The 22,390-nt window shown below is 35.6% G+C and overlaps 2 protein-coding genes across 2 annotated transcripts; one reads left to right on the forward strand and one right to left on the reverse strand.

Annotated features, from left to right (window-relative positions):
• Positions 1-1,566: 1,566 nt before the first annotated feature.
• LOC121315365 (meprin A subunit alpha-like) lies at positions 1,567-7,817 on the forward strand. Its single transcript, XM_041249392.1, has 13 exons — positions 1,567-1,626; positions 1,729-1,753; positions 2,292-2,345; positions 3,394-3,434; positions 3,906-3,981; positions 4,454-4,571; positions 4,936-5,111; positions 5,301-5,522; positions 5,761-5,907; positions 6,105-6,320; positions 6,567-7,025; positions 7,263-7,433; positions 7,705-7,817. The coding sequence occupies exons 1-13, from the start codon at positions 1,567-1,569 to the stop codon at positions 7,815-7,817; spliced, it is 1,878 nt and encodes a 625-aa protein (XP_041105326.1).
• A 10,328-nt stretch (positions 7,818-18,145) lies between these two features.
• Positions 18,146-22,179, reverse strand: LOC121315243 (adhesion G-protein coupled receptor F3-like). Its single transcript, XM_041249285.1, has 5 exons — positions 21,217-22,179; positions 21,061-21,102; positions 19,380-19,415; positions 19,220-19,285; positions 18,146-18,769 (listed from the first exon to the last, which is right to left on the reverse strand). The coding sequence occupies exons 1-4, from the start codon at positions 22,171-22,173 to the stop codon at positions 19,238-19,240; spliced, it is 1,083 nt and encodes a 360-aa protein (XP_041105219.1). The 5' UTR covers positions 22,174-22,179; the 3' UTR covers positions 18,146-18,769; positions 19,220-19,237.
• Positions 22,180-22,390: the final 211 nt, after the last annotated feature.

Below are 22,390 nucleotides of genomic sequence, written 5' to 3' on the forward strand. Positions count from 1 at the left end.
CGTTGCTATGCAGTTATTACCAAGTCTCACGAGAAAAAGAAAGCAGCATGTTAGAGTATTGGTGTTTATGCAAATTCCAAGCTCAATCCCACTTATTATAAGCGGACTTGACAACTGTAGTAGCAGCTGAAACTGGATTCCGCTGCAAGTCACACGCACACAAGAGAAGTCATGTTACTTTCATTTTAGATTAAAAACTGTTTTTTTATTACAGTTTTGTATGTACATATACCTGTTTACACACAAGTTTCTTTTGAAATGTTTATTTTATTATAGTTTTTCATTTGTTTACCCCGGTTTTCTCCCGTTTGGAATGCCCAATTCTTATTTTTATCCCGGTTCACCGATGCAACCCCCCAACTTGGGAAATGGGTCCTCCGAATCGTGCTCCTGCTAATCCGTCATTTTTCACACTGCGGATTCACAGCAAAGCCATCAGTCCTATAGTGCCGGAGGACAACGCAGATCTGAATGGCTCCACTGCAGACCCACGCGTGCCCTATGAACTACAGGGGTCACTGGTGCGCGGTGAACCGTGGATTGCGCTGCCGACCTAAGCCCTCTCTACCTGGGCGGCGCTCGGCCAATTGTGGGCCGCCCCCTAGGAAGCCCCGGTCACGGTCGACAATGACATATCGACATTCAAACCTGCGATCTCCAGGCTGTAGGGCGCACCTTTTCTTGGGAGTCCAGTTTTTCATTTTTTTAAGTAGTTCTTTATATTTGGTAAGTTAGAAAATAAACCCTTTTCTGTTTAACTGTTCATTTAAATACGATGTTATGTTTGATATGATGTGCTTGAATAAAACTTTTGAGTTGTATCCGATAGTTTGTCTTTCATTTTAATATTGATGACGTTTAAAATGCACCGTGATAATGACTGCTATCAGCAGTTGTAGGTATGAATATAACCATGGTGGTTCCAGCGTTAAAGTAGTCCATTCATTTACATTGTGTGTGTGTATGTGTGTGTGTTTTGTACGGCCTTTCTGCTAGAGATTATGTGATATTAAGTCAGAAGCATGGGATCTTGACTGCTGAAATCTCGTGAGCCACAAGCACAATTCCTGCTCCCGTTTCATGGGTTTTTACAGCTATTTTTATCGTGAGAAAGCGATTGACCCTGCGCTGTCCTAAGTTGCGCTGACCAAAGGACGTCCTTTTGCTGTTTCACGATGTATTTGCGTGACAACATGACATAGTCATGACTGTAGAATCGATTTTCATGTGCATGTAAACCGAACAATTGTTTACTCTTCACAGGGATCTAAATTTGCCAATACAGCCTTTTTTCTGTCACTTTTGGTACTAATAAAACCTATTTGTGAAGCGCAACAGCCTGTAAACTTTACAGTTGTATGGCAATGGGTATCAAGCAAAGATGCAGAGGAAAAAAAAAACCTGAGAAACTGGATTCTCAGCAATTTATTAACCACTATATTTTGATGACTGTTTAGAAAACAGAATTCATCTGACGTACAGGTCAAAGTTCATGACTGCAATGGTATTTATATTCCTGCAAGCCCAACTCCAGTGTCAGTGTACTTGATTCACTCACATTCGAAGATGGGCTTCTTTGGACTGCTTTGTTTTGTGGGCCTGGTCACTTTTTCCAACACTTATACAGTAAGATTATCCAGATGCAATGAAATAAAAAAGACCTGTATTGGCTAATTAAAGGTATATTGCGTAGTATCTAAAGTAACTTTTATACTTTTATATTTGCAGATCCAGCGTTTATCTAAAGACAAAGGTATTGTTTTTACTTTTCATTACATTTTGTATTGAGAACAAATAAACTATGTTTATCTTTAAGGCTTGATCCACTGGTTTAGTGACTTTCTATCTGTTCAGAAAATATGGGGGACTCAGTAAAAGATTTTTGACTAAATATACCGGTATTTCTTAACAAGTTGCTTCTCTTATAAATGTGAAAGCATAGTAAAGCATTGCTAAGCTTGAAAATCCCAGAGAATTGCAGTAAAGCATATTTAAAAACATGGCAAACCATGGTAAAAGTATGGCAAATGTATAGCATAACTATGAGAAAAGTATGGGAAAACTGCAAAATCACCATGCAAATATACAGTGGTAAACTTCTGTAAGAGTTGGCAAGCTGATTACAATGAAAACTGGTACAGTATCTGCACTAAACAGTAAAAACTAGGTAAAAATAAACAACTTGTTTAGTCTTTTGAACAACCTCATTTATAATAATGTACATAGATGCTGTATTTTATTGACCACAGTTGCAATTCTTCTTGACTTCACATGTAAATTTATTTTTCCAGCGTTTGCGATAGATGAAGAACAGAAAAGAAATGACATCCCTTTTCTTAATACAGGTATGTTTTCTTAGTTTTTTTAAAAAGCTGAACCGCTTTGACCATTCCACATAATGTACATGAATCATTTGTTTTTCACGTAACAAAATATCTTGTGTACTATGCATTGCAAGTTTCTTTTTAAACAGGCGACTGTGTGGTCCAGTGATTAAAGAAAAGGGCTTGTAACGTGGAGGTCCCCAGTTCAAATCCCCGTTTAGCCACTGACTCATTGTGTGACCCTGATCAAGTCACTTCTAGTGCTCTGTCTTTCAGATGAGACGTTGTTGTAAGTGACTCTGCAGCTGATGCATAGTTCACACACCCTAATCTCTGCAAGTCACCTTGGATAAATTTGCCTGCTAAATAAACAAATAATAATTAGAGTTATTTTACTATTGTCATCTACATGTTCTTGGTCCATTAATCACCTGAGTGATGGTTCTTTCACTGCCACCTTCTCAAACAGACTTTTATAATCCAATGTAGATCCCATGTTTCCCTGAATGTCTGTGTAAATCATCTATGTAAATCTGTCAGAGAAAACTGCACGGTTTTATAGGGGGTGTCACTATGACATTCAGAAGGCTATAAACACTGTTTACAGTGAGACAGTATGTTTGTAATGTTATAAAACTGTCTTTGTTCCCTTTCACCTTTTCTCACTACTTTAATTAACAGGAGGTAAATATGTGCAATGCAAAACAGCAAGCTGGACACATGAAACACAAAGATGTATTTGAAAACAATATCCCCAGGTGCTTGCCTAGTAAAAGCACTGCCATTTGAAGTGCAGGCTCAAACTTGGTTCCAATCCCAATTGCCTCAAGTTGCCAATCTTGCCTGAGGATCCAGGTGGTGTGCTGCCTTGGTCTTTGAACTCCCAACATTTTTCAGGAGGCAAATGTGTATCTTGTAAAATATCTTATAATGATGTATTTTGCAAGTTTAATAACCGTGACAGTCTCAACGTATTGAATAGACACTTTAATATGAATTAACATACACACAATGTCCAAATTTAGCATTGTTTTCTTGATTTTATTTGATTAGTCTTTTTTGTTTTTAGCAACTAAAACCCCAGTTGTTGAAGGAGACATGGCTTTACCTGTAAGTATTAATGTGGGTCTTCTCACAACGTATTTTGATTTACAAAGAATATAATTTTGGCATGTTTTGTATCAGCCTTGTGTTTTGCAACACACCCGTTACAGGCATCAATTTTGCTGTTGTATATAATTGTTACAAAATAAGTTCCTGCTATCAACAACTTATTAAATTGCCCTACATTGCCAGCTTGTTATTTCTAACTAGGTGCATATGTTGGACTATGAACTGCTGACATTTTATTACAGCTATGAAATATGATGCAATAGCAAAATGCCTCACCTGTAAACAAGGCTAGCTCCTTTCAGATTATCTTAGTATATTAGTACTCACTCCCCTGTTATGGGTTATTGCTGTGATTATCCAGAATGTTTTTTTTTTTTTTTTTTTTGCATATTTGGTATAATAATAAAGATACTCAAAACAGATCATATTATGCATGTTATATATTTATTTATTTTTAAATATAAACAGCCTGGACGCAATGCACTGAGAAACACCACCTACAGATGGAAATTTCCCATCCCTTATATTCTGGGTGACAGCCTAGGTAAAAACTTAGTAACTATTATCCAACTTTCATTTGAAATACTGTATGTGTATTAACCTCTAAAAAACTTAGTTAAATGATATTTCCAAGACCAAGCTAGCATAATAAATTTCATATTTATAATAAGGATGCTATTTTTTATTACACAATAACCATGATCAAACTTGATCAACAGAATCATAAAATATCATTGGATATCAAATGCAAAGACACTGAGCCGCTATTTGTGAAAACGTTTTAACACGCTAACAGCTTCTATGATTTAATTAGTCCTAACTGCATCAATGTTTCTTGTTAATGTAATACTGTTAAAATAATTTATATTTCTTTCTAAAAACTTCAATTTCAAAACCAAAAGAAAGTGACTGGGTGTACAATTCTTCTTAAAATGATCCACTAGATGTGCTGATTGTTAAAACCAGGCGATGAAAAGTTAAACAGTATGTTTTAAATTTTTTATTTTATTTTCCAGACTTGAACGCCAAGGGTGTTATATATCAAGCATTTGAAATGTACCGTCTGAAATCCTGTGTGGAATTTAAACCCTATGAAGGAGAGCAAAGCTTCATACAATTTGAAAAATTTGATGGGTGGGTTAATAAAGAATAACAACGTCAGTTTTATCTTATGAAAACACAATGCCAAGCTAGCAACAGGTATGGTAATTGGTTCTGTTTTTTTGGCATTAAACAATGTCCATTTTTTCCAAACTTAAAACCTTGGCTGTGCAAACTGGTTCTATTAGAAATGATTTTGCCGAAGGTAAAAATATAGATAGAATAATCTATCAATCGATCAATGGACTTACACAGAAAACATGATGTGGCTAGACAATACTTACAAATTGTTCTCATACACATCATTAAAATCCATCAACCATATTATAGTAGGAGGTACTATATATTAATTGAATCATTCCAGCCTAAATAAACCAATCCACTGTTTCACCTTTAGGTGCTGGTCTCAAGTTGGAGATTTACAAACAGGCCAGTATTTATCCCTTGGTGAAGGCTGTGACTATAAAGGGACCATTGAGCATGAGCTACTTCATGCCTTGGGATTCTACCATGAGCAATCGAGGACTGACCGTGATGATTACATTAACATCTGGTGGAACGAAGTCCTTCCAGGTGAGATTCTACACCTCCATATACTGTACCAGGTTCCTGCCACCTCAGTGTCAAAACATTAAACCAAAACCAACATTTATTGCATGTTACTCAGGAAAATAATATTACAATAATAAGGAGTGTGTTAATACTTGCAAGCCATTTTAATGTTTAAAACAGGAGGTAAACAAAATGACATTTATTTTACAGGCATGGAACATAATTTTGTGAAGTATGACGACAGTTTCATTTCTGACCAAAACACTCCATATGATTATGAATCTATCATGCATTATGGTGCATACTCCTTTAACAAGAACTCAAGTATCCCATCTATCACTGCCAAGATTCCAGAACTAACCAGTGTCATAGGACAGTACCTGGATTTCAGTAGCCTTGATTTAAAAAGGCTGAACCGAATGTATAACTGCTGTGAGTAATCTTTTATTCAACCTTGTGGCATATTCCCTCTTAGGAAATGTAAGCAATTACATAAAGGCCAGTCATATTTCATGTAAAACAGTAATTAACTGGTACAGAATGTCATTTTATAGAAATATATTTTAAAAAGCTATTTTATTAAAAGTCACATTTCCATGGCCAAAAATTGTGATATCACAACTGCACACGTGTGACTTCCATGATTTCAATAATGATATCTTTCCTGCAGCTTCTTCCCTTACTCTGTTGGACCAGTGTGCTTTTGAGTACATAAACATCTGTGGAATGATCCAGAATTCAAAGGATGATGGTGATTGGGTTCATGTTAAAAGTAGTTTGGGAATGGAAGATCACACCCTTATTGGCCAGTGCAAAGGTAAAATAACAGTGCAAACCAGGTGCTAAATACAGGTAATGGCATGTTTACATGTATTTGAAGGATAATATCTCCTCTGCAGTGCAGGTATTGTGTCTTATTAATTAATTTATTGTGCTATTTATTTACATTATATACCTGTATAGATAGTGGGAAGGGGAACAATTAAAGCACATGTTTTTCTTACATACTTTTAGATGCAGGATACTTTATGTACTTCAACACCAAAACTGGACAACGTGACGAAACAGCCATTTTAGAATCAAGGACCCTGTATCCTAAAAGAAGCCTGCAGTGCCTCCAGTTTTTCTACAAGATGACTGGCAGTCCTAAAGACAAGCTGCTAGTTTTGATAAGAATGGACGATGGAACTGGAAATGTCAGAAAACTTGTTAAAGCACAAACCTTCTGGGGTAATTAGTCATTGTCAATCTCTAGTACAGTATTAACATTCTTTAAAATGAAAGGGAGTGGCATGCACATCCCTTGATATAATAACATGTCTCCGTTTTAACCCTTTAGTGATATGCGTCTTTACCAAGTCACAGTGCTTGGGCTGACACTGGTCACAGGGTCAGGCCACATTGTAGTAATAACAAATAGACTATGTATTTTTTGTTTATTTTTAGGCTACTAAATTTCTAAAATACTCCTTCTAGGAGACGATGACCATTCCTGGAAAATTGCCCATGTGCCCCTGCATGCCAATGTCAAATTCCGATACATGTTCCAAGGTGTGAGGGGAGATCCAACTCATTCAGCTGGTGGGATTTTCATTGATGATATCAGCCTGGCAGAGACCCGTTGCCCTAGCGGTGTCTGGCAAATAAAGAACTTCACTGGCCTTCTTAAAACAACTACCACTGGTGATTCTATTCAAAGCCCTCGGTTTTACAGTCCTGAGGGGTATGGTTATGGCATTGAACTCTTACCACACGCCTACTACGGTTACATTGGGGCATTCTTCCATCTGATCAGTGGGGAGAATGATGCTTTCTTGGAATGGCCTGCTGCAAACAGACAAGTCACAATCACAGTGATTGATCAAGATCCTGATGTCAGACTGAGGCTGTCATCCAGTAGGAGCTTCACAACAAGTGGAAAACATGTTATACCAGGTAAAAACACGAATCAATCAGGTTTCAAATAAAATATGAACTTTTAAAATAAACTGGTATTTTAAGTTTGTAATTACATTTTTGTTTGTTATTGAGGTTCAATGGGGCAAAATTAATATATAAAACATCCTGGCCATTATTATTATTATTATTTTATGTAAAATGATACACCAGTAAGTATTTCAATTTTGCCAACACAAAATATATGTTTATCTAATGTACTATGCAATTCTTTAGGTACAAATGACCTTTATTGGGACAATCCCTCTAAAACTGGAGCCTATGATCCTACCTGTGCCTGTTATCGGAGCTGGAATTGGGGATGGAATGCATTATTTCCTCACAATGACCTAAACCGCAGAAACTACCTGAAAAATGATGACCTTATTGTCTTCATTGACTTTGAAGGTACTTTTTTTTTTGGAAGTTATGTAATTTGTATCAGTACAGTGCAAATAGAATGAAAGCTACCAGTTACATGCATTCCATTAATAACGTATTGCGCATCACCGCTAGCAAAATTATAACAATACGGTTCTGTAAGGGTTTTGTATTGGATGGAAGCCTTTGTAATCAACGATTAAAACATGGTATGTGTGGCTTTTTAATAATTCCGTTGTTTTTACCGGAGATCAGTAATAATAACAGAAATGTTTTTGTTTTGTTTTTTAAATAAAAGATCTGACGCCTCTGATTAAAACTGAAGTGCCAGTCAAACCAGTAACATCACATGGGGAGCACCGTGATCACATACAAGCAGAGCAAACTCCTTCTGACGATGCAGAAATATAACCTGCAAACCACAGGTACATGTACATTTCATCTCTCATGTTCCACCTCATGCATTATTTTAGGTGTCATTATGAAGTTAGAAATGCCTGATGTTAAATGTTTTAATTGCATAGAATGGAATCTACATGATTCTGGGATCAAATCGTATGGGTCAGCCTAATTTATATAATTGAAAGAAAATTTGGTTGAAACAAAAAATCATGGCTTTGAGCTATTTAAAAACAATGTATATATCATACGCATAATGTTGCAGAAATATTTAAAGTATATCCTTTATATCTGGAATGATTATTGAACTGTTTCTTATACGCTAAACACAACCTAAATTAAATCAAAGTTCATAGCATCATCACAGCTATAGTTTATAATGGCTAAAACGACTCCATCATTTTGATATAATCCAGGCCCTTGTCAGATTTAGCAGTTGATATTTGTAAATAGAAAAAAATAAAACACACATCTTTAGATTTATTATTTATAATATTAGTTTTTAATTAACTGATGTGCAAATACCTATTTTGACTGAGCAATTTCAATATATTTTCACAGATGGGCTTCACAACTTTCACGGGGACATGCTTTGCAACTGATAATTGATATGTTGCACTACACTTTAACAATCACTGTGCTTGAGATTTTATTACTTCTCAATAACTACCTTAAACTGTTTCTCCCTTCTGGGATTTCCCTTGGTTGCCTTTTTCTGACTGAAGCCTGTTAGTACAATTTTACATTGTATCACTGCAAAAAAAGAAAAAGAAAAAAAAAGTGTACACAATGTTTGCAATAAAAAAAATCTGATTCAGTTTTTATTTTCTATCGTTCTCTTTTCTTGTGCTCTTAATCCCTTTCATTATATATATGGAGTTCAAAATGTTTTTGCTTTATTTCTTAATATTGGTAATTTTTTTCCTTGCTTTTAAAGTGTACCTTTTTAGTCTGTATTGCATATTCAAAAGAAAATTGACTAATACATGGAGGAGCAAAATTAAAAAACAATAAGACATCAATTTTAGGTACTATTACTATCTGTATTATAATGTAGTCGTCAGCCATTGTTTACATTTCAGATTTTGTTGGATAACTCTGTATAGCAACCAAACCAGGCTACCTAAATTGCCAGTGTGGGTCTTTACTGAACACAGATGAGTAATTAAAAAAGAAAATTTTAGGAATTTCAGGAATTTCAGTAAAATCTAGGACAACTGGAAGCTGCTAGAGACTGGAAAATGCTGGCAGATGTTGGACAACGGCTTATTTCCACTTGAGATTGCCACCACTAACCTTCGACCTGATGTTGTCTTGTTGTCTGGATAAGCACGCTTTGTTCACCCGGTAGAGTCACCTGGCACTATTGTATGTCATAACTGTCAGATGTACACGGACCACTTCATTACTGAACACAGATGGGTAATTAAAAAATAAAACAATTTCAGGAAAATCACACATATAAGCAGAGTTGGTCACATACACTTAATACAAAATAATATGGAAATACAGTACTACAATCCTTTTACAGAGTGCAATTAAAAACTCAAGGTCTCAGAGTATTGCCTATATGAACACAAACCCAGAGCATTTAGTAGTGCAGTTCATTAAAAGGCAATAGCAAAACTATCAGTACCTGTGAAAAATAATAGCACTCTTACACTTCAATACATTATTATGATATTTCTGAGAAGCATATTCTAGCATTCTTTAAATCTTATAAATCAGAGACCACAGCATTGGCAAATAGCTGCTTATATTGTTGCTAATATACAAAATCATGCTGGGTCATACTATAATCTTCTTTATTCAACAAACATTTACACTTTCTCAATTTTTCAATCTCCATACTCAAACCTCTCAGTGGATTCTGCTCTGTGTCTTCATGTGGCACTATGACTAATATCACGAGTCATTAACAAGGTCAAAATATGTTTTGTCAGTATAAAATTGACTCTTACTTTTTTATTTTGAGTCAACTGCTTGTTGGCAGCTGTCATTTGTTGTTCACAAAGTCATTAACCTTGTGTATATTGGGTTAGCATGATTAAAAAAGTGTGGTTTCAGCAGCAGTCCCATCTGCCAGTCATTGTTGCTTTAATCTAATAAATTCACGTATTACAATGGCACTTTGCCCATTAGCAGAGCAGAACATTAATGAGTAAACAGATGGTTTTGTCTTTCAGACTTAAATGCAAAAGGAGTAATCCTTCAGGCCTTTGAAATGTTCCATATGAAATCTGTTGCCCATCATGACTGAAACACATTTGCAAAAGATTTGATGTGTTACAGATTACAAGTCAGGGATGCCATTTACATCATATATTAATGAGTAACATGAGAAATGGTTCTCTTAATTGTAGAGATTGATTATTTCTGAGTTACATTCCTTTAACGTGAACCTAAATCTGTAACAATCAGATACACCATCCTCATTTTAAAAGTTAAAAATACAAAATCGTAAAAGTGTAAACAGAGAAGATATGGGGAAACCTACAAATAATATGCCTCGTCCTGAAAATAGAGCAAAGAAACTAAGATTAGCAGCAGACTCCCCTTCCCCCAATGCAGGCAAGCAGGAAAGAAGATGGCAGAGCGGGAGAAGGGGATCTGCTTAAAGAAACACGCAGTATGAATCAAAACCTGCAATGCATAATTCAGAAAGTTGCAGAGGACGATTCTGAGATAAATGGAAATAACAGAAATAAAAGTCAAAGTGGATGAGCTCAAAACAAGAGTGGAACAAAGAATTTCAAACCTGGAAGATGACAATCAAAAAGTAAGACAAAGTGAATCACAAGGGGATCATCTTTAGAATTGGAACAGGCAAAATAATCTCCAAATCCTAGGAGCTGTAAGTGATTGTCTGAAAGAAATTATTAGTGACGCTCTCCCATGAGGAAGCAGACTGGAAATACTGTGAAGAGGGCCCTTAGATCTCTCACACACCGAATCCCAGTTAAAGGCCAACAGCCTTGTGCGATTATAGTTTTTCCGGTTTACTGGTAAAGAAAAAGTGCTTAAGTATGCTAGAGAAAAGAGCACCCTAATGTGGGTTTTTCAGGACTTTACCAAAGAGCTTGTGGAAAGAAGAAAGACATTTACAGAAGTGTACAGTTCTACCATCAGTACAGTTCTGTTGCGACATATTGTGTCAAGGGCTCCTGCAATGAGAGCAAGTCGTTTAAAAGACGTGGATGTAATTATTCTTTGTGAAACATGGCACAGTGCAGATCAGCCCAGTAAAAAGAGGAGTCTCACATTTATGGTTAAAGGTGAAAGGAAGCATTTTCCAAATGAACAGAGATCTCTACCTGCGTGCTGCATACATCCCACCGTCTGACTTCTCTTATTGTAATGAGGAAGTTTACACAGTCTGGAATCAGAGGTGATGCAGTTCCAGATGCTCGGTAATGACCTGCTGTGTGGAGACTTGAATTCCAGAACAGGCAGAGACAACAACTTTATAGCAATAGAGGGAAATAAGCACATCTTTAGAAATTTTCCTCTGAACCAAGACTCTATCACATGAAATAGTAACAGCTATGATAATGAAGTCAATAAGAATGGGAAACAGCTGCTGCAGATGTGCAAAAGTGTAGGAATTTACATTGCAAATGGCCGGACAAGAGGAGCCTCTCTAGGAAGATTCACCTTCAGCTCTGCTCGGTGCTGCAGTGTTGTGGACTGTTTCATCACTGACATGGACCCACCGCTCATTAACAGCTTCATAGTCAGACCACAGTCCGCCCCGTCAGACCACAACCCGATAGTGCTATATTTAAAAAGGTCAGCACAGCCCAACATTGATGTAAATACACACACACACATTCATACACACTCCCACCCACCTATACTTGGAAACAAACCAGCCATTTACAATGCCAGAAAATCATCAACAGTGATGAAATCAAACAAATGTTAAATAATTTCTTACATAAGAGCTATCAGACAGACTTCAGCAAAATCCTACTAAAAGCAGCAGCCAAATCAGAATGAAGGAAAACAAATGCAATTATTAAGATCTAGAAAATAAAACCTAAAGAAAAATGGTTTGACAGTGCATGTAAAGCAATAAGGAACTGTGACAGAGATCGAATGACGCTAGGTGTTAGATCTCCCTCCCGACCTGAGAGGGTATTAGATAAAGGGAGCAGAATACCCTGGACTAAAAGGCATGACACTTTATTCCCGTGGGTAGATGGAAGTCGGCTGGCTAGAAAAGGGACTGAGCTACGGTACCCGAACTCAATGACCCGAATGGGTAATGGCGTGGCATCTGCGGATTGGAGAAGTGGATGCGCTCGTTGACCAAGGGGTAATGAGTGAGGGTATAAAATAGGGGCATAGCAAAGTAATCTGTTCCTTTGTAAAGGGTTAGAAATAACCTAGAAGTCGTCCCTATATTTTCCTAAAAGAAACCGTGTATGTTCTGTTAGTCTGTCTTGTAATGCTGTTTGTTTGTATTGTCTGTTTCAAGATTACTGACATGATCCAGAGTTGCACCCATAGGGCAGCATCAAACCCGGACACCAGCATTTCACTTTTCACTAGGAACTGACTTTTCACTAGGAAGACAGTGTGTGATGAGCTGCACCCCACCCCTGTGTGTATATGTAGTATTTGGTATTTGTATTTGTTGTATTATTTAAATGTATGATTTGATGTTTTAAAATACAATGTCTATTATTGTTGTTTTACAGCATGGATGGGGTTAAAATTCCCCAACCATACTAAACTCGTGCAGAATATGACCGTTGCCAGATTGATGAATTTATTGCTAAACTGGAGACCAGTCAAATGTGTAAAATTCTGCAGCTTTGACTGAATGCGATTGAGTTGTTCAGAGGCGGAACGTAAGGTAAGGAGAACTAGAAAAATGGAGTTCCCTTCTCATACAATAAAAGACTAGTAATGGCTTCTCATCAGTATCTGCTACACATTGTACAATTTCATCAAGGAAACGTCAGTAACCCTTTGGTGTCCTCAGTTAACAAGTTGTACCAGTAGTGTGTAAACAAGTGAACCTTGCACTATATGTAAAATTACAGCGCTGCCCTTCTCAGATAACAGGTTTGCATTACAGCTTTTATTTTTTACAATGTACGGGTGCATAGTATGTAAGAGAAATTCGTAGTTATTATTGAATAAAAATACATTTTTTATCTATGAGACTTGCAATGCTAGTTAAGTTTGTCCTTCCCCAACCTTCCTTCCCTCCAAAACATTCTTGCTTGATCTACTTCAAAAGGACTAGATATTGGTAACAGGGCTGTAAAGATTTAAATTGGGGAATAGTTTAGAATACCTGTTGTGCTGACCTGCCAGTCTGGTTGAAACAAACAAAGCTGATTCTTATCTGTTAATTAAGATCGTCTGGTTGGAAGATAATACAGAGTAAAACTATAAGATTGAAACGTAACAAATAAGTAACAACTGATAAAATTGGTTTTAGAATCAGTGTAATAACCAATCTTGCAGACGCAAGTTTAAGAGATTTTTGTTTTGTTTTGTTCTCCTAATAAAATTGAAATGTGTATTGTGTTTTAATGAAGTGAAAAGTGAAAACAATTCTTAAATTGTATAACATGTTTAACATGCTTGTAACGGTAATTTAGTTAATGAAACTATTATTTTTATATGATCAATATAACTGAAGTTAGAATAAAATGAAGATTTGTTCTATAAATCTTGTTATTTTTCCTGTTATTCTCTATGGAGGAGGGGACGTTACCTGTGTTAATGACACACCTTACTTTTGAAAAAAGACGCGTCATTCAAACTCGATAAGCTAATGAAAGGACTCGATTGGGCTTAGCTTCTTGTTTTACCCTGTGTGTGGATTGCCTCGCCCTGTGTGATGCGCCTGCCTGCGTTAACCCTGATTGCTACAATATATTGACTCTTAGTCATTTGACTGGTTAACCTCTCGTTATTGAAACTGAAAAGCATATTTTTATAACATGTTTATCATATTTATTTTCTATTTTGTTCTTTTTATATATTTTTATATATAAAATATATATTTTATATTTTTTAGTTCTTTTTATATATTTGAAAACATCGAATAATGGAATTGTGAATATAATTTTAAAAGAAATATTACATTTGTAAAGGACTAAAACACTATTTTTAGATTTAAATATCAATTACATAATGGAGGCTTCATCCTGTATATTAAGAAATTAATTTTAACTAATATAATATTATATATTACCAACATAGTTGGGTTTGGCCAAGGACATTTATGTATTAATGCTAACTACTATACCGTAAGTGTGCACTACATAGCCCTTCAATCCAATGCACTGGGGGAGAGAATTTGAGTAATCAGGCAGAGTTTGAAGAGTAAGTAGCAGGTTCTGAAAATGGTTTTATTTAATGTCAGTAATTGAATGGGTCATAATCATAATCATTAGGAGTTGTTACTTTAATATTTTATCAAAATACAGGAAGTTGCTTTGCGATGGTGCATTGAGTAATTTAAAGTAACAGACCCTGACTCTCCCACCTCGGATTCTATAACCCCGCGTTTATGGTATTTTTTTTCTAAATTCGGAAAAAATGTCAACCTAAGGGCAAATATATATCATTGTCCTATGGTGAATGTTGCAATTTACATTCCCATCAAAGGACTGATCCTTTTTTTTTCTACGCACTTATTCAATAAATACATGTTCTCTAGTGTAATATAGATAGTATATTACTTTTTGTACATTTTCTGGTGCATTACATTTGCAGGAGAACAAGATCACCAAACTATAACGGACCTACAGTATCTAGAAACAATACAGTCAAGAGCCTTCTTCATTAATATAGGTGGGTTAGTTCTTAAGAACATAAGAACATAAGAAAGTTTACAAACGAGAGGAGGCCATTCAGCCCATCTTGCTTGTTTGGTTGTTAGTAGCTTATTGATCCCAGAATCTCATCAAGCAGCTTCTTGAAGGATCCCAGGGTGTCAGCTTCAACAACATTACTGGGGAGTTGGTTCCAGACCCTCACGATTCTGTGTGTAAAAAAGTGCCTCCTATTTTCTGTTCTGAATGCCCCTTTGTCTAATCTCCATTTGTGACCCCTGGTCCTTGTTTCTTTTTTCAGGTCGAAAAAGTCCCTTGGGACGACATTGTCAATACCTTTTAGAATTTTGAATGCTTGAAATAGGTCGCTGTGTAGTCTTCTTTGTCCAAGACTGAATAAATTCAAGTCTTTTAGCCTGTCTGCATATGACATGCCTTTTAAACCTGGAATAATTCTGGTCGCTCTTCTTTGCACTCTTTCTAGAGCAGCAATATCCTTTTTGTAGCGAGGTGACCAGAACTGAACACAATATTCAATATGAGGTCTTACTAGTGCGTTGTACAGTTTTAACATTACTTCCCTTGATTTAAATTCAACACTTTTCACAATGTATCCGAGCATCTTGTTGGCCTTTTTTATAGCTTCCCCACATTGTCTAGATGAAGACATTTCTGAGTCAACAAAGTCTTTTTCATAGATTCCTTCTTCAATTTCAGTATCTCCCATATGATATTTATAATGCACATTTTTATTTCCTGCAGGTAGTACCTTACACTTTTCTCTATTAAATGTCATTTGCCATGTGTCTGCCCATTTCTGAATCTTGTCTAGGTCATTTTGAATGATCTTTGCTGCTGCAACAGTGTTTGCCAATCCTCCTATTTGTGTGTCGTCTGCAAATTTAACAAGTTTGCTTACTATACCAGAATCTAAATCATTAATGTAGATTAGGAATAACAGAGGACCTAACACTGATCCCTGTGGTACTCCACTGGTTACTACACTCCATTCTGAGGTTTCTTCTCTAATCAGTACTTTCTGTTTTCTATATGTTAACCACTCCCTAATCCATGTACATGTGTTTCCTTGAATCCCTACTGCGTTCAGTTTGAGAATTCATCTTTTATGCAGGACTTTGTCAAAAGCTTTCTGGAAATCTAAATAAACCATGTCATATGCTTTGCAACTATCCAACTATCCATCCTCAAAAAAATCAAGCAGGTTAGTTAGACACGATCTCCCTTTGAAAACCATGTTGACTGTCTCCAAGGATACTGTTACCATATAGGTAATTTTCCATTTTGGATCTTATTATAGTTTCCATAAGTTTGCATATAATAAAAGTCAGGCTTATTGGTCTGTAGTTACCTGGTTCAGTTTTGTTTCCCTTTTTGAGGATCGGTATTACGTTTGTAATTTTCCAGTCTGTCAGTACCACCCCTGTGTCAAGAGACTGTTGCATGATCTTGGTTAGCGGTTTGTAAATAACTTCTTTCATTTCTTTGAGTACTATTGGGATGATCTCATCCAGCCCAGGGGATTTGTATATTTTAAGAGCTCCTAGTCCCTTTAACACTTCTGCCTCGGTTATGCTAAAGTTATCTAAAACTGGATAGGAACTGGTTGACATGTGGGGCATGTTGTCCGTATCCTCCTTTGTAAAAGCTTGTGAAAAGTAATCATTTAATATATTTGCTATTTTCTTTTCTTCATCTATGATTTTGCCATTTGTATCTCTTCGACATTTAACCTTCTCTTTGAGTGTTCTCTTGCTGTTGTAATCTTGCAAAAACATTTTGGAATTGGTTTTAGCCCCCTTAGCAATGTTCATTTCTATCTCTCTCTTGGCCTTTCAAACTTCCTTTTTGCCTTGCGTTTGCAGTTCTGTATACTATTTCTGTGTACTTTGTTTTTGGTCCCTTTTTAACGCTCTGTAAAGTGCCTTTTTTTTTAGCTAATCATTAGTGTGGGGCTGGAGTTGTGGTTGTGCTGGTAAAGTTGTGTAGTACAGCATATGCAGGGGTTATTTACTCTATAGTGCACGCTTGGAAGGCGTCCTGCTTTTTTTCTCGCTCTATCTAGGAAAGACCATGCCACCCAATTTCACTAAAACATAATACAATAGTACAGTAGTAACCATAATAATGAAACATCTTTATTTCAGGAATTATTTGTAAAACAGATCATTATTTTAAAATATACATTTCTATGTGTGAGAGTGAAGTATTGCTACAACTCAATAGCTATTACTAATATTAATACAATTAAAATGTTTTAGACATATTTACTAAATATGTATGGATTAAAAAAAAGTAAACCAAACAAGTTGAAAATAAAATAAGACACATTGAAATTTGTTAATTAAGGTACACATTACAAATCATTACATGCTATTTCACATGTTTTGCTTTACTTTGAAGAATACAATTATTTCAGTTTTTCTATTAAAAGAAGTAAAAATGGTATATTTAATAAAATATTGTTTCCAAACTTATGATTCATCAATTGTTACTTAAAAGGATTGTGCTTCTTAACATCCCCAAAAAACAACAACCAAAATTCAGAGTGCATAGTCGTTTAATTGATTCTTTACATTGCTATATGTTGGGGGTTTATCATGAATGTAATCATTCTAAGTGGTTCTGAGTTTTGTTGTTCAAATATTGAATTATTTTTCTTAACGTTTTTATTTTTCTTAACAGTGACAGTTTCCCTCATTCCATACGAGTCATGTGACAATGAATCCTTTTAACTCTACAGCTCCCACTTACTTTACATATATATACTGAGAGAGAGCAGGTGGGGTCAGCAGAGTTTAATTGCCCCATTGTCACATGACTCAAATGGAATGAGTAAGTCTGTTCAATGTCAGTCAGGAATATCCCAGTTTACAGGAAGCTAGGCAAAGGTAGATGTCAAGAAAACTTGTAACTAATTATTGGAGCAATACCATCTAGAACTGCTCAGAATGACTGCAAATACTATTCAATAAAGACATTTAGACAATCAATTGAAATGACATGTAAAGCTATTTACTCTTTAAAGAACAGTCTCCTATACTAGATTACGCTGGAGGAAATCAAACCCTGACCCTCCCACCTGGGGGAATAGTGCCAGAGATGAAATAATGACTGCTACAACAGTTATCAAATCCTCACTAATAATGTCTTATTCCCCAAGTAAATCCCCACCTAGTAAATCTCAAGGTAATGTCCCACATTTCATAGCCCCAGGTAAGGGAGAGGAGGTGGGAGGGTTCACTGTGACATACATTACTATTGAAATAAATCAAAAGTACTAATAAAAAAATGTAATTTAGTTTTACAACATAGCTCTAAAAGTATGTATATTTCTCAGCTCACATTAATTATTAGCAGTTTACTTCCAATTTAAATTTGGTTAAAAAATAAGTTTGTCCATTATGTAAATTAGAACCACTTTTACTGTTCAATGCATTTTTGTTTGAACATTAGGCAATATTTAAACATAATAATAACTTATTTTTAAATTCTAAATTTATCATAAGGGTCTGTGTAAAAACAAAAACAAAACAAAAATCCTACATTTATCATAATTGTTCCGCTATTCTTGCTTTCCCATTCTTAGACTGTAAAACACAGATGGCTTGGTTTTCCAATGCTGGGAAATTTCCCACTTCACATATTACCTGAGTGGGCTATTTCCCTTTCTAGTTGTCCATTGTGGAAAATACAGGCCAGTTTTGTTGTCTATACATTTCCTTAAGGAGACACAAAGCCCCTTCTGTTCAAATTACTTGGAGTTATGCAACCTGGAGTATTTCTTACCAGAGCTGTTTGAATTTATGTATTTTGATGTATTTGTTTGTACACATATTGAAACTGAGGCTGTGGTAACTACTAATGAGTTAGAACTGAAAAGCAATTTAAACAGTAAGAGAGTTATTTTTGGCTGAACACAACAGATGCTTTTCTAATGCATAAAAAAAGATTAGTTTGTAAACAAGGTAACAATAGCGTATTTCCAGCATACATAACTATTCTAGGCTGCTATTCTAGACTAAAAACAGTCTACAACAGTTCCATTTATTACAACCTTTATTTTATTTATACATAAGATTACTTAATTAAATATCCTTGTAAAGAGGGCCCGATATTGCATTTCAGGTTCTTCCAATTTTAAATCTACAAAAAACAAAACAAAAAAAACAATAATAATATTAATTATCTTTAGTATTAGGACACAACCTAAACCACTCCTGCACTTTAAAAACATGATAGTGTAAAGTTCGCTCTTGACAATCACCAAAAGAAATATTGTTTGCACAGAACTGTACTAGTGAATAGCAGGATATTAAAAGACACAATTAATTATTTTAAAAATTGATAACGTCATCTAATATTGGAGTATAACTGCTTATATTTAATCTACTAATTGTACTAGTGCTGTGGCAGAAACCTGTCATGTGAAGTGCCAACACATATTCCTAACGGAGTGTGACATTTTGGAATTGTACTAATTCTAAAATTAGTACAATTGGCCTAAAAGAGAAATTATAAAAAGTATAGCATAAAGAGGGCCTATGAAAATCTTTAGTGTTGAAATGATATGCAAGTGACAGAAAAGTGACAAACCTGTCGTCATTACTTTCTTCACTTCTTTACAGAATCACAGGTTTCACTCTTGGAAGGTTGAGCGTACTGAAATGTGGAAAGAAAGAAAATATGTTCTAAAATAATGACTCTGTTTAAAAACTGTTCCTGCTAGAATTAAGAAGCAGTTCAAAAAACTCACCACAGAGTTCACCCGTATCAAGAGGGCATCTCGCACCTACGCTTAGACATAAAAGAGAACATTATACAGTGACCTGTTAGTTCAGAACAGAAAGCTAGTAACAGAGGTTAACCACATAGTCATATATTGGAAATTCCATTTTCAAGGCACCATAAATAGCAAGAAGATGCCAAAAACTACCACAGATGGTACTACAGGGGACCACAAATGTATTTCAGTTCCTGTTAGCTGGTGTCTCATAGGCTTGTCATGGAGAAGTGGTACTAATATATCTTACTGTGGTTTCATACAAACTTCTGATTGGCAGTACAGAAAAGCGAAGGAAAGCAGAAAATAGAACAAAACCACTCCAAATATTTAGTTTAGTTAATATATCATGTGTGTTTTGTACTGATAGCTGCTGTTTTTCCTTAGATCATTATTAGCCATGCTTACTAACTATTCCAGCATAAGTGCATCTGAAAAGATTCTGGGCTGATGTGAGCGCAGGGAGCATATCAGTGTTACACAGGCTTCAGTGCACAATGCTTTACCTACAGGATTCACTGAACACCACTAATATGTTTCCCCGACAGAAAATCAGTCTTTTCAGAAACCATTTCTGCTGGAAGAGCAAATAATTAATTCATTAATGACTTACTGCAATCAAGTAACAGAGATTTTATATATATATATATATATATATATAATATATATATATATATATATATATATATATATATATAATATATATATATATAATATATAATATATAATATATATAAGAAATATCAACCCTTTAAGTTTCCATCACCAACATCCACTGTCCCTATATTTCATCAATTTCTTTCATCTTTATTTTATTTTAGCTTTACCTGCTTCCTCTACCTTCTACTCATCTTGATTTACAATTGTTTTGTATTTTGTTTATCTTTTTACTTCTTTCAATGGGACTGTCACAAAGACGGCCGGAGTGGGTGACGTCAGACCAGAAACAGGAAATAAACAACAAGAGAGGTGGAGTTTGGTGGAGCTGAGCGAACGGTCTCGCTCAGCATTTAATAAATAAACAGAACAGAAAATAAAAAGGTTGTAACAAACAAAAAACACAGGACATGGCACATTTGCCAAAACAAAAGAGACAAACAAAACTGACTATACAGACAAACACGGTGAGCTGATTTAATGATTATTATTATTCTTATTATTCTTATTATTACCTCCGTCTCCAATCCCGTTCTCCACTCACCGAACACACAACCCCAAGTGAGTGAAAACATGCTGCTTTTATGCAGCTGTACCGAGACTCGACTGCTAATCAATCATTCAATTAGAGTCACAGTACAACTGCACGTGAATTAATAAAGTGCAATTCCCCGTGCTCACATATTATTACTTTTTACTTGCACGAGAAGTGCTGTGCAATCCTTGTGCCTAAATACAAATATACATTTTAAACACTCGTGTTACACAGACCCGTTTATATCCCGTGTACCAATGACTATACACCAACATTAACACACAACACAAAATACACACAGGGGCGGGCACTTTGCCACAGGGACCAATTAAACTTACCCTTGTAACTTGGGGAAGGGCCATAGTAATGCTAATACCCCCCCCCCCCCAACCGTGTTTTCAAACAGATATCTTACTCAGGAATTTACTGATCAAATGAAAATTAAATACTGCTCATACACACCTTTTTCTCTGTAAAGCACCCGGTTATCAAAATAAACAGGCCCTTTAAATAATAATAATACAAATATGTTAGTATAGTCGTTAGCTTAAAAAGCAGTAAGTTTATTAATTTTAAAAATGTAAAAAAGAATCAACATATTAAATAATTTGTGCATACCTGTAATGAGTTTAATATAGAAAACAAATAGTGAACTGCTTTAGCTCCAAACGTTTCTGGAAGGTCAAATATCATAGTAAGGAATCCCAGGGCCCATGTTAATCCAAATACTGGAGTCAGGATAATAACTGCTTTCATTATACTTTTTACAGTCTCCATTTCATCTCCTTTACCTCCCTCTGATACCGAAGGTCTCAACAGCTTTGAAATGACCACAACCAAAGTAAACGTATTGATGATAACAATGATTCCAACAGGTAGAACAAAAGCAAAAATTGATCCATTCATCCCCCCTTCGTACGTTAGCCAGCAGGAATCTTTCCTATGGTATTTACTGGGATTTACTATGTATGTTCCAATCGCAATGCACATTGGGCCTAAGTAGCCAAGAGCAAATGAAAAAGACAGGTACATTTTCTTTCTCAGTTGCTGGAAGAGAAAAATCATTTGGTGAAGAAGCATTATGCTTTGACAGAGCATCCAAAAGAACATCGCTAAGAAAGAAACATGCATGGCCATTGCTAGCGCTAAACAGAGTTTACTACCCTTGCCAGCTTGGAAAGAAGCAGACAAAAAGCAGCAGTCTGCAATAAACAAAGACAGAGAAATGTTAACAAGGGCTGTGTGTCGAAAATGGGAGATGTTTGACTTAACTACTGAATTCCATACTAAAAATTCAATTAAGAGACATAGCATAAGGGAACAAATGGACACACCCACTCCAACATAACCAATTTCATCAAGCCAAGGCAAACTGATAGGGAATTTTGACATTAGCACGGAGAAAGACGTCAAGTGGTCACAAACACATAATGAGGTGGTTGAGTTAGAATCTTGTCTCTCCCATTTGCAGCCTTGACTAGACCATCCTCCTTTTTCATCATTTGCTTTGAAATCCCAGTAAACACACATCAATGGATACTTTGAACTTGTTTCATTTTCCAATTGAAATGTCATTTCTGCTCTTTGTGTTTCTGCATCTACTAATATGATGGATTGAATTACGCTGTGAACACTGAAGCCTTTCATTGTATTGTTGGGTAAAATTGAATGTAATGAGAGAAAAATTAAGGTAGAAATTGTGGCATTCATGGAGTTTTTGTTAACGTTCATTTTGACAGATGCCTGTGGAGAGTTTATTTCTGCTTCATTATCTGCTGGTATAGAAGCTCCT

Source organism: Polyodon spathula, chromosome 5 (assembly GCF_017654505.1).
Source record: "Polyodon spathula isolate WHYD16114869_AA chromosome 5, ASM1765450v1, whole genome shotgun sequence".
In the NCBI taxonomy this organism is placed as follows: Eukaryota; Metazoa; Chordata; class Actinopteri; order Acipenseriformes; family Polyodontidae; genus Polyodon; species Polyodon spathula.

Excerpts from the sequence above, each read along its gene's own strand:
- LOC121315243 (XM_041249285.1), bottom strand. The coding sequence starts at position 22,173 with ATGACATTTCAATTGGAAAATGAAACAAGTTCAAAGTATCCATTGATG. Across the intron at positions 21,103-21,216 it reads CTATATTAAACTCATTACAG|GGCCTGTTTATTTTGATAAC; the intron begins GTATGCACAAAT and ends TATTATTTAAAG. Across the intron at positions 19,416-21,060 it reads GGTGCTTTACAGAGAAAAAG|GTGCGAGATGCCCTCTTGAT; the intron begins GTGTGTATGAGC and ends GTCTAAGCGTAG.
- LOC121315365 (XM_041249392.1), top strand. The coding sequence starts at position 1,567 with ATGGGCTTCTTTGGACTGCTTTGTTTTGTGGGCCTGGTCACTTTTTCC. Across the intron at positions 1,627-1,728 it reads CTTTTTCCAACACTTATACA|ATCCAGCGTTTATCTAAAGA; the intron begins GTAAGATTATCC and ends TTATATTTGCAG. Across the intron at positions 1,754-2,291 it reads GCGTTTATCTAAAGACAAAG|CGTTTGCGATAGATGAAGAA; the intron begins GTATTGTTTTTA and ends TTATTTTTCCAG.